The 13200-nt window shown below is 39.8% G+C and overlaps 1 protein-coding gene across 1 annotated transcript in view; it reads left to right on the forward strand.

The window, feature by feature from the left end:
- LOC114240935 (organic cation transporter protein) overlaps positions 1 to 13200 on the forward strand; it is a 44894-nt gene that overhangs the window by 14108 nt on the left and 17586 nt on the right. The window contains exon 2 of the mRNA XM_028171618.2: positions 9949 to 10156. Within this exon, the coding sequence (XP_028027419.2) occupies positions 9993 to 10156 (164 nt within the window). The 5' untranslated portion in view covers positions 9949 to 9992. The remainder of the gene's footprint in view (positions 1 to 9948; positions 10157 to 13200) is intronic.

Genomic DNA, 13200 nt, shown 5'->3' on the forward strand with positions numbered 1-13200 from the left:
TACAGTGAGAAACCTCCTCACAATAGGCGCAGTATCGAGGATAAGTGCCCTCTCTATCACTATTTTATAGTTATTACATTATCAGTATCTTATTATTATTAATATATCAAAATGAACTGCTGTTCGTTAGTCTCGCTAAAACTCGAGAACGGCTGGACCGATTTGGCTTAAAAGGTAAATATATATATGAAAATGCTCGGAATTAAATAAAAATTACAATTTTGTTTTTCCTTTGATGTGTCCCCCGTCGGACAGATTCTTTTTGTTTGTTTTAAGTTTATTTTATACAAAAGTTTAGGTCTTTTATTTATCGATTGAGGCACTACGAAGTTTGCCGGGTCAGTTAGTTATTATTAAAAATAGCCTGTACCATAGTCTGTGCGTTCACGTGATAGCGTCGTCATTATTCCCTCCCCTAAAGCTCGCCATGGCTGGTATTGCGTGGCCCGCATCCATTGAATTCACTAGACCTTCAACAAGTCTTCAGTTCAATTCGCGGGATGCGTACCCAAGATGCGTTTTATGATATCTTTGGGCTCCTATTACCAGCACCAGTGACGTGGACCGTTAGTTTGTTTATTCATCTTACGCAATAAATGTAAACTGCGAACAATATATTATTCAAACATATGTATGTATGTCAGATCCATATAAACTCCGTTCATTTAAATTTTAAAACATAATATGTATTGTTATGTGAATTTTGAAATCTGTTAACGTCGTTGGAATAAAAACTGTAAGTTACCTAAACTAAAAATGAACCTTGTCGATATGTTCTGAAGCATGTTTTTCATGTAATTCTGAGATTAAAGCTTGCGTTTTTAACGTGAAGAATTGAAACAATGGCTCAAACGAATTGATCACGACTATTGTGAATGATGTGATAAACACAGTCAAGGATTTGTTTCGCAAGGTCCTAGATGGGAGATCATGAAACTACTTAAACGACTTGAGGTGGATTCGACCAAACTTAATTTTATACACGAGTAACTATACGAGGAATAATCTATTCCATGATTTTAATCTCGAGTAACTAACACCATAGGCGTTTTTCCACGTAAACGAGAGTATACTTGCGCTAGGAATAACAATACGCGAATAGCAGAATGAATGGTGAACGAAAATAAAACCCGGCAAATAAATATTGTTATGCAACGGCATAGTGTAAGAGCATACAATGTGTCAACTCGATTTTGCCGTATTTTAGTCGAATCCACCCTTAAATATGTTTGGGATGCACGGGCTGCGCTTGTTCCAGCGGCCTTGCCCGTTAGTTTGATTGGTTTGGCAAACACAAGGTCTCAGTCAGGACTAGGAAAAGGGGAGGGAGATTTTTCTGACAATTACCCGAGCACAATCAAAGCAGGTCTAATACCAAATACTAAGGCGATATAACGTGCTTAACAAGCTTTGATTTAGAACGCATGTCTTAAGGTGGGTGGCGCCATTTACGTTGTAGATGGATATGGGCTCTGGTAATCATTTAACACCAGGTGGACTGTGAGCTCGTCCACCCATCTAAGCAAAAAAAATAAAAAAGATAAAAAAATAAGCAGTAAAATTTCGATTATTCCCATATTGTGTGCTAATAGTGCATAATCTAATTTTCTAAATAATTTTTAACAACAATCTCGTTATCGTGTTATAGAAGTACCGTGTTATAAGAGGATTATAACGATTTTTTCTTTTCGTGCTATAGGGGAACCGTGTTGTAAAATACCGCGTTATATAAAGGAGGGTTACCTGTATTTTGATATTAAATTTCACTTACGTCACTTGATATATAAGCCTTGTGTATACGGTTAGGTTACGCAGAAAGCGCACCTCATTGCACAAGTATCTTGTGCCCTTCAAGCTCCGTCTAATTGGCTTAATGTAACAAAATTAATATCTGTCTAGTAACCTCGAGGGGTTAATCTAGATTCGCCGAGCTAGTAGGTAAGCTCATGGGGCTCAAACCTGACGACGTTGCTAACACGAACCCTAGCAAGTGCCGTGCTTCGCAGAATCTACCACCGGATCGAAAACGCGACCCACTGAGCAGATCCGGCGAGAAACTCAGTGGGCTGTGTCTGTGGGTTAATTTACTCGTCCAGCCCTTCGTCGCAAGCGACGGGTTCGACTAGAACGATGACCGGAGGTATTCCTGTGTATACTCTTTAAACTTGGTACAGTTATCGGCGAATTAATAACATTAACGTATAATACGTTAATAGCAGGACAGACGCGTGGGCAGTATCAATTGTTTTTGTTATTGGCCTTGTAGGCAGTCGATCATAGGGCCCACCTGATGGTGAGTAGTTACCTTCGCCCGTGGACTTCAGCTATGCCAGGGGCAGAGCCAAGTCGCTGCCTACCTACTACTGCCATAATAATTTTAGTGATTTACTGGTGGTAGGGTAGGATAGTGAGCCCTCTTGGGTAGGTTTAATTTATATCTCAATTATAAACTGTGCTTAGTGCGAGTTTTTTAATGTTCTCGATAGCGTTAAAGTTAACTCAAATTTATATGCAGTTGGAACGTTTTTCTCCGTTTGGAGTTAGGGGCGCTCTTCTAACTGCTTACAAATTTGAGTTAACTTTTACGCTATCGAGAACGTTAAAAAACTCGCACTAAGCACACTGATATTTATTAGATTCGATATAAGATATACGATACAGTCTAATGTTTAATCTATTTTCTATATATCACTTTGAATATTATTAATAATAGTACACCGCGACATACCTGCTGGGTCCTTCTCAGAAATTCTCTAGATAAAAACAGATGACTGGAAGTGACCGCTTTTAGCGATAAAACTATTGTACAGTTATACCTACCTGTTGACTGTTCTTCGATGTGTTGGTGTGCAATATATTATTCTACAATATACATATAATATTTATAGTATACTCACTATACCTCCCTCTTTATATAATTATATGTTTTATACTGAGATTTTTTGACTATACTGAGACCTTTGAACTTATATCTCAAGGTGGGTGGCGCATTTACGTTGTAGATGTCTATGGGCTCCAGTAACCACTTAACACCAGGTGGGCTGTGAGCTCGTCCACCCATTTAAGCAATAAAAAAAATCTCTATATATATTTCATCTCATATTCATACTTTTCTCTCTTCTCTGCATATCCCTTCATATTTCATCTCTATATTTCAGCAGTACAATGACAAAATCGAATATACCTTAAAAAAAGCTTAATACGTAATTGTTTATTTAATTTCTTGGTTTTTTTTGGGTAGAAAATAATCTAAGGATTAATTATTAGACAAAATCTCACTCTAAATCGATTTTTTCTTTGTTTAGGAGGTGGACGAGCTCACGGCCCATCTGGTGTTGTGAATACTGGAGCCCATAGACATCTACAACGTAAATGCCGCCACCCACCCTGAGATATCAGTTCTAAGGTGTCAATATAGTTACAACGGCTACCCCGCCCTTCAAACCGAAACGCATTACTGCTTCACGGCAGAAATAGGACGAGTGGTGGTACCTACCTATGCGGACTCACAAGAGGCCCTACCACCAGTAATTACCCAAATAATAATTTTGCGATTGTACATATAAGAAAATGCCAAAGACCTGACATAAATTTGAGTTACAACCTTATGGCATTAATGCCGAGATATATTTTGTGGGTTCTGTCGATGCCTGTAAAATCGATATACGTAATCGGTATAGTAGTAGCCTTGACTTGCATGCGGTCTCGCCGTGAAGGATCCACGCGACGTGCGCTCATGTTGTAGCGAGAATGCGGAATTCGTACTTTTTAATTAATTCTGAAAACGAATGTACCTAATATGAAATCTAAAACTAATGTTCTTATGACCGGATTAGTAAATCCGATCTCATCCCGAAATCGGATTGAAATTAATTTACGAGCACTCAAAAATATTGTTTCTATTGCCAAAAATCGTCGTATCTCATCCCGAAATCGGCTTAACATTAAATCATGAGCCATAAAAAAACTGATATTGCCAATAGTCGTCATTTTGATATCTACTTGGAACGATGGAAGTGTTTAGTTCTGTGAACGGGAAACATGATAACCGCTCGACCTTGTTGACCTTGAATTTTGTGATAATTAATTATGGTGATTTGGAGTCTTCTACTTATGCCCTTAGGAGCTCGTTATATTAACGTTCCCTTGGAGCAGATTAAGTTGTAGCTTTACAGAATCTCTGCTGAAGAAATTGAAGATCTATAGTATTTTACTGGTGGCAGGGCTTGTGAGCCCCACGGGTAGATAGATACTCTAACTAGTTCTGCCTTGAAGCAGTAATGCATTTCGGTTTGTAGGGTGGGGCAGCCGTTGTAATGAAAACGGAGACTTAGAACTCATGTCTCAAGTTGGGTGGCGATATTTGCATTGTCGATGTCTATGGGCTTCGGTGACCGGCTTACACCAGGTGGGCCAAGAGCTCGTCCACCCATCTTAGCAATTAAAGTGAAAGTATTTCGGTCATATTGCACGTGACAGTCTGATGTTGATTCACAAAGAGTACAAAGTCCTGTGCGATGGACAGATATGGTATCGGAACTCTCAAGAGACATCTCAACGCACCGCGTTCAAGGCAAAACAATCAAGGAGGGAGAATGACGCTATGGCTATACAAGGGAACGATCGAGGAAGATGAATGACGCTATACGTTAAGATAAAAAACGTAGCACGCATACCCAACGCAGCGGTATCACGAATACTTCGCGTGCACGAGGTCGCGGGTTTGAGGACTCGAGATATTTGACAACTTTGTTTATATTTATGGAATTTGAAGATACTGGCGCTCGGTGTTTATTTTTCTCAGTATAGCTACAACGGCTGCCTCACCCTTCAAACCGAAACGCATTACCGCTTCACGGCAGAAATAGGCAGGGCGATGGTACCTTCCCGTGCGGACTCACAAGAGGTCCTCGACCACCAGTAATTACGCAAATTATAATTTTGCGGGTTTGATTTTTATTACACGATGCTATTCCTGCACCGTGGAAGTCGATCGTGAACATTTGTTGAGTATGTATTTCATTAGAAAAATTGGTACCCGCCTGCGGGATTCAAACACCGTTTTTTTTTTTTATTGCCTTTGTAGGCAGACGGGCATACGGCCCACCTGATGGTGAGTGGTTACCGTCGCCCATGGACTTCAGCAATGCCAGGGGCAGAGCCAAGCCGCTGCCTACCGCTTAATACTCTCCACAAGCCTCGTTTGAAGAAGGACATGTCATAGCGCTCGGGAAACACCGTGGAGGGGAGCTCATTCCATAGCCGGATGGTACGTGGCAAAAAAGATCTCTGGAAACGCACTGTGGATGACCGCAGCGGGTCCAGGTAGTATGGATGAACTCTACTCCGGTGGCGGGCGGTGCGATGGTAAAAACGAGATGCTGGTATCATCTCGAACCGTTGCGTATAGATACGAATGCACCGTACGTCTTATCCTTTAGGCCACGACGACTTCATATTCTTTCGTTCGCTTTCTATCGTGCATTCCATAAGATGTTCTTTGAAGCATTAATTGGTATTGTCATCTTTTACCACTGCATAGTGCGTTTTCAGAGGCTACTCTGACCATGCACCATCTAGATTGGAAGTGAGCCTGCGATTTAGCTGAGAGCTATTACACATCCTGGGAACGGGTTTGAGTTAGCCTTATCCGTATACAACAGTAATCACTCACCATGAAATTATTACACATCCTGGGAACGGGTTTGAGTTAGCCTTATCCGTATACAACGGTAATCACTCACCATGAAATGCGTCCTTCGACGAGATATTTTCGTGTGTGACATCAGCTCACGATCAAAGTCAAGCCATAAAGTGTTCAGTGAAATAAGAATGCGAAAATGCGCAATTTATTCAAGTTAATGGGGTGTTTATTACTCGTAATTATTGTCTGTCTGGCGTGTACAAGAGGGTTGGAAACGGTGACTCATAACGAGGGGTGACTGACACTTGCCAAGCTTTCCACCCCGATTCAGGGGATATAAACTGAACTGAACGGGAAAAATAAATAATAGTTTAAAAAAACTAACAAAATACGCTTTTGTTGAAAATGAAAATTGAAAAAAATGGGGTGATGGTATCAGTAGTTATAAATATTTTATGAACAGATATGAGTAGAAGGGTTATTTTGATAATATCCTGAAAAGCACCCCAGGCTTTTTGACAATAAAATCATTTTTTCTTACACTATTTTTAAATTAAATTTATTAAAATTTATTTTCTATTTTTTAGTTGGATTTTCTATAAAAGCGTATTTTGTTATTTTTTTTAAACTATTATTTATTTGTCTTTTTTTAGTGGAATGTCAATTTTTTCAATATTTTTTTCAATTATTTTTTTAATATTGAATTGTCATCGGTCCTTAATAAGTATACCAAATTTCGAATTAATCCGACGTTTTGTAGGAGCTCAAAATCATGTTCAAAGATTCCGTTACAAACATACATACGTCTGAACTGAAGCTAATAAAAGCGTATTAAAATGGACAGTTTTAACATTTATATTCCGATGTATCCATCTGTTTTCAATAGCGTTATTGGCGAATAAAAATCTAGTTTTTGTCGTTTCTGCCACTCAAACACAGACTACACGTGAACTCAATTCGTCTGAGCTTAAAATGTATAAACTCTTTTTCCTATTCGTAAACTGTTGACAGAGTGGTCGTGGTCATTCATCAGTCGGATCCTGCGATACCGATGCGACGCCATGTGGCACGGTGTTTCGCAGAGTGAGAGCAATCGTTTATGTTGGAGTGAGTCACAGATTTTATGAGGTCGGTCCATCGTTTTGGAGATCGACCGCGAAATCTTTTGCCCTCGACTTTCCCTTGCACCACAAGCCGCTCAATAGAGTCCTCATTACGATGATGATGACGATTAATGAATAAACAAATATTCGCAATTCAATGGCCACGAACAAGCAATTTCATTTAATATCACTTGCGGTATTGGTACCGAAACACACACAACCCAGATTCTAAATAGGAACATCTCTGATACAGTGACTACAATCGAGAATTGTTCCCGGATCGTATGGCACAGTGGTCAGGCTTAACCGGTATTGATACTTTCGCAAAGGCATTATATTCTTTAGGTATCTATTTGTATATGTTTGTCTATATTTTTACTGGCTGTAGGGCCTCTTGTGAGTCCGCAGGTAGGTACTACCACCCTGCCTATTTCTGTCATGAAGTAGTAATGCATTTCGGTTTGAAGGGTGGGACAGCCGTTGTAACTATACTGAGACCTTAGAACTCATATCTTATAGTGGGTGGCGGTATTTGCGTTGTAGATGTCTATGGGCTCCAGTAACCATTTAAGACCAGGTGGACTGTGAGCTCATCCAAGCATATAAAAAAAAAAAAAACTACGGCGTCTGTCTCTGTGCACTGACGACTGATGTATATGTACAACAATACCTATACAACAACAACAATGTACAACTGTTTTTTATCTCAATACTAAAATCGAAGGCTGTGAGTTGTGTAGCGCGAAATATTTAATACTTTTACAGTCAATTTTAATAGCCCTAATAAAAAACCTTATTAAAGTATTTACATTTACAATGAAATCGGATAATAAAACTGTTAGGAACATTACTATGCTCAAAGTACCATTTTAACTACTATTTATGTCAATCGTGCATAATTTTTATTATAGTTGTTTGTATATGAGGGGCTCTTGTTTATTTAGCCCCAAATGACGTCACGTCTCTTTAACCCTTTGAACGCCGTGTAGGTCACCGGTGCCCTACGTGGCGCACTAAAGTAATTATGTTGATTTCTCTCATCGATATTCTTACTAGGACGCCGGAATATCTAGTAGAGACGAATCCTAAGGTACCGAGAATGAATGTATTTCTGAGGTTACCTATTATAAAAGACTAAAACATAAGGCCGCCAAGACAGGCGGACGAGCAAAGGCTAAGCCAGGAGGGGTGGTTATAGGTGCCCGAGCGCCTCCAAAGGAGACCTAACAACTCAAGAGCAACTGCTTCGCGAATGAATACTCGATGAATACGCGATGAATTTTTACTGGTGGTAGGACCTCTTGTGAGTCCACGCGGGTGGGTACCACCGCCCTACCTATTTCTGCCGTGAAGCAGTAATGCGTTTCGGTTTGAAGGGTGGATAAGCCGTTGTAACTATACTTGAGACCTTAGAACTTATATCTCAAGGTGGGTGGCGCATTTACGTTGTGGATGTCTATGGGCTCCAGTTACCACTTCACACCAGGTGGGCTGTGAGCTCGTCCACCCAGCTAAGCAATAAAAAAATAATAATAGATAAAACAACGCGATGAGCACTCGATGAATAAGCGAATGAATATATACGTATGATTGAGTGTCAGATAGGTACTAAAGTAGTAGTAGTTCAATTTTTACAACTGGAAAGGCTATGGTATCATAATATCATACAGCCTAATATTTTATCTTAATTAATATAAGGCCGAGCAGAATTAAATAAATAAAGTAATCATTTCATAATAGGTACTCAGATGATAGTACTTCAGATACTAAAGTGTTAGTATACTTTTTTTTCTACCTAATCTGGTGGTATTACTTGACTTAGAGGGTTATGCCAGCATAACCGAACAAGAATATATGTACATACGTCATCTGTACTACAGTTAGAAGTCAAAAAGCCCTTTGTCGCATTACCGAAAAGATAAATGAGACAACAAGACGAGATTAAGAGGTCAATTAATGAATTAACAAGTGAGTAATCGCCGGTAACAGATAATTAAGTGGTCGGTTTATTCAATTATCCAAGATTAGGAATAGGTACGTTCGAATCCTTCGTAATTAGGTTAGGGCGGATATTTGTGGAGAATAATACTTGTAATGGCCACGGGGCTTTTCTGAAATTACAGGTACTGAATACGCCACGGTTAGATGTACTGACCTAGAACTCTTGTCTGAGTCTGTCTGTCTGTCTGTCTTTACGGCGTTGGTGTCTATGGGCTCCGGTGACCACTTAAGACGAAGTGAACCTTGATCTCATTCACACACGACTAAGCATCAAATAAAAAAAAAATATATATATATTTTAAACCATCGTTGTGATAATTCCGTTCAAATCCGCACATCAATTTGAGATATTTAATGTTAAATTAGATATGCATATTGAGTATACATTTTAAAATACAATGCCATTGAGACTTCCACGTCTGAAGGTGAGCGGCGTTATATGACCAAATATTTGATAACGTCACCAGAATTTGGATCAAAAGTGCGTCTTCCAACACTAAATTTCTGGATATTCAATATAAATTGTGTTTTTCTACCTATTCGCACTAGCCCTAACAAGAGCAGTGCTTCGCAGAATCTACCACCGAATCGGAATCGCGACTCACTCAATGGGCTTAATGTGTGTGTAATGAAATAGCACAACTCAGGAATCATCAAAGTTACAGTTTAAATAGATATAGGACGTATAAATTACTGGAATGGAGCAGTAGGAAGGAGAAGGTATTATTGTTTGTACAAATTTTATAATTCGATCGAAACACCGTAGCACGTTTTAATATAAAAAAAAGATGTGTGGTGTCGTGGGACACCGGATAGGAACGAAGTTCCTTATTATAAAAATATTAATTTTAAGTTCTATTCGATGTATAAAGAAAATAATTATTCGGGTATACATTTTTATTATGATTTTTTTTATAATAAAAAAATTAGATTTTTACTATGTTATCACAAAGTTAAGTCGTACACTGTGTGCGTTACTAATAAAAATCTTACGTTACGGACGTTTTTTCCCGGTCAGGGTACCCCTCCGCATCGTCTCATAAGGAGCTTCGTTCCAATAAAATAAAAAAAACATAATACATCAAATGGACTCGTTCGGAGTTAATCCAGTGTTAAACGTTCGCATAAATCTGCATTCCCGCACGAAAATACGGGACGCGAGCAACTTCGTAAACACTAACCTATCGAATTTTATTTCAGTTTTATAACGGAGCGCCCATCGAAATACGAATTTCCCGTATAAAATGGAGGAAGGCAAGAAAGAAATCAATTTAGATTCGATACTGGAGAGCTTGGGTCCGTACGGGCGCTACAATTTACTGAATTTCGTGCTCCTACTGTACCCGGTCCTGCTGAGCAGCTTCTTCGAGTGCGGCTTTATATTCGAGGCTCAGGAACAGAATTACAGGTCGGTTTGGTTATTGCGTTTTAAAAAAAAAACCTAGTATCTCAATTTTTTTTTCCCTACCATTGCTAATAGCCTTGAGAGGCTATTTCAGTTTCACCCTAACGTTTGTAGGTGAGCTTACGGGGCTCAACCGGAGTGTTGCTAACACTGACCCTAGCAAGAGCAGTGCTTCGCAGAATCTACCACCGGATCAGAAACGCGACCCACTGAGAAGATCCGACAAGAAACTCAGTGGGCTGTATCTGTGGGTACATTCGCTGTGTCTATGGGCTCATTCGCATGAAGACGGTGACCGGTGCTTGTGGTGCCTAAAAGCACCGTTAATGGATCGGGATAATGTATCTCAGTTGCAATTGAAGATTTGACAACATATGTTAAGAATACGTACCACCACGTTGCCACGTACCATCCGGCTTTGGAATGAACTCCCCTCCACGGTGTTTTCCGAGCGCTATGACATGTCCTTTTTCAAACGAGGCTTGCGGAGAGTACTTTATGGCAGGCAGCTTCTTGGCTCTGCCCCTGGCATTGCTGACGTCCATGAGCGACGGTGACCACTTACTATCAGGTGGGACGTATGCTCGTCTGCCAAAAAAGGCAATAAAAAAAAAGAATAAATATTGTAAATGCGCTTTAAGAACTCCTCCATCCATCTTGAGACATTAATTTCAAAATCTGCGTTGGTTAGTTTGGAATAATGACTGTCCTCCTACCCTTTAAGTCACAAACCATGATTGCTTTCTGGGTGTTTCTGAAACAATATACCACTTACCATTCGATGTCAAAGATCAAAATTGACAGACAGGTGATGTATTCGCTGATTTTACTACGCAAAAAATACCATGCAGTGACTTATAAATGCGCTGGTAAAGTTGTAGTCAGTTACAAATGCCGCTTTCTTCACATTCCATATTAATTTAAGTTAGATTTTCAATGGTTTTTGTGATCGGTTATTGGAACGCGCTATTTCCATGTTAACGAGGGTGAGTGACTTTTTTGCTAGCCACTAAAGCCAGTGGTTTCCATCGCCCATGGACGTCAGCAATACCAAGGGGCAGAGCCAAGCCGCTGCAGCAAAATAACGAAACTAAAGTTTCCAATATCAAAAACAGATCATTTTTAATTTCTGCTTATTGAATACTGGGCTCTGGTAGCCGGTAATAATAAAACGCATTTTTTAGAAAAGGATAGGCAAAGTTTTTCTTCAATTACTTTTTAAATTGCTCCTTGTTGGTAGGGAAATGACAAATGAAAATGTCGACTGTTGAAAATGGAATGGAAAATGGATATTTTCAAACCAAACTACAGTTTTCCCTTTTGGGCTTTAAACGAGGCGACTTTAATAGAATTGTCCGAAATCAATTCGTGACATTTTTCGACTCCCGCAGGTACCGGCGTGGCAAGAGTGGTGTAGCGTTTACTGGTGGTAGGACCTCTTGTGAGTCCGCACGGGTAGGTACCACCACCCTGCCTATTTCTGCCGTGCAGCAGTAGTGCGTTTCGGTTTGAAAGGTGGGGCAGCCGTTGTAACTTTTTTTTTGACGGGAAAGTATCATGGGTTCCCGTTTGATATAGACCCTGTGTGTTGCTCGGGATTAGAACGAATCAAACCAGCCGATGTTGAAGAGCCGGTGGTAGGACATATTCTGAGCTGATGGTAGGACGTCTAGTGAGTCCGCACGGGTAGGTAACACTGCCCTGCCTATTTCTGCCGTGAAGCAAGCAGTAAGAAGGGTGGGGCAGCAGCTGTGTTGTAAAAACTGAGACCTTAGAACTCATATTTCAAGGTGGGTGACGCATTTACGTTGTAGATATATAGGCTCCAGTAACTACTTAACACCAGGGCTGTGAGCTCGTCCACCCATCTAAGCTATAAATAAAAAAGACAGCCAGACAGTCTCCAAACAATCAAGATCGAACTGGTTAATTTAAATAAAACAATGATTTTCATTGTTATCAACTTTATTATCGGTTTGCGATTAGAACGATTAATAAAAATATAACCGTTATCGGCCTATAGGCGTCCATTCTCAGACGTAAGTCTTTGAACAATAGTTCAAGTCCTTGTCCCACCGATAAGAAACTTATCAAAATTATTTTTGCACATTTAGTATACGTCGTTAGACAAATACAGAGTAAAAAATCTAATAGAAATGTCGCTAACGTAAAGATATTTCTCGTCGCTTTTCAGTGTAGTTCGTTTAAAAAAAAACTGTAAAATTTATCCACGAATTGGGTTTTTTTTTTTGGAACGAATTTCCTTACGGCATGCTTGGAGGAGATAGGGATTTTGCTGTGCGACCGATCTGAAAAAAATGTGATAGTAAAAACCGTAAGAAAAAGTCCGTGGAATAAGGCCTTGTTTTCGGCACAGCGATATTTCACCGCGCGATTTTTTTCTCGTAATTCTTTATTTTTTTATATGGAACTTCGTTCCTGTCCGGTGTCCCACGACAACACACATCTTTTTTTATTTTTTTATTGCTTAGATGAGTGGACGAGCTCACAGCGCACCTGGTACTAAGTGGTTACTGGAGCCCATAGACATCTACAACGTAAATGCGCCACCCACCTTGAGATATAAGTTCTAAGGTCTCGGTATAGTTACAACGGCTGCCCTGCCCTTTAAACCGAAATGCATTACTGCTTCACGGCAGAAATAGGCAGGGTGGTGGTACCTACCCGTGCGGACTCACAAGAGGTCCTACCACCAGTAATTACGCAAATTAAAATTTGCGGGTTTGATTTTTATTACACAATGTTATTCCTTCACTGTGGCAGTCAGTCGTGAACATTTGTTGAGTACGTATTTCATTCGAAAATTTTGTACCCGCCTGAGATTCGAACACCGGCGCATCGCTCAACACGAATGCACCGGACGTCTTATCCTTTAGGCCACGATGACGACAAACTTGAATTGGCCACCCGGAAAATTTGCAAAAATGTCACTTAAACCAAATAACCTTTCATCTCTGTAATTGTATACAAAGAAAACATCTAGTGGCCTTACATTTACGAAGACATGTCACAAGCATATACCGATC

Source organism: Bombyx mandarina, chromosome 21 (assembly GCF_030267445.1).
Source record: "Bombyx mandarina strain Sakado chromosome 21, ASM3026744v2".
In the NCBI taxonomy this organism is placed as follows: Eukaryota; Metazoa; Arthropoda; class Insecta; order Lepidoptera; family Bombycidae; genus Bombyx; species Bombyx mandarina.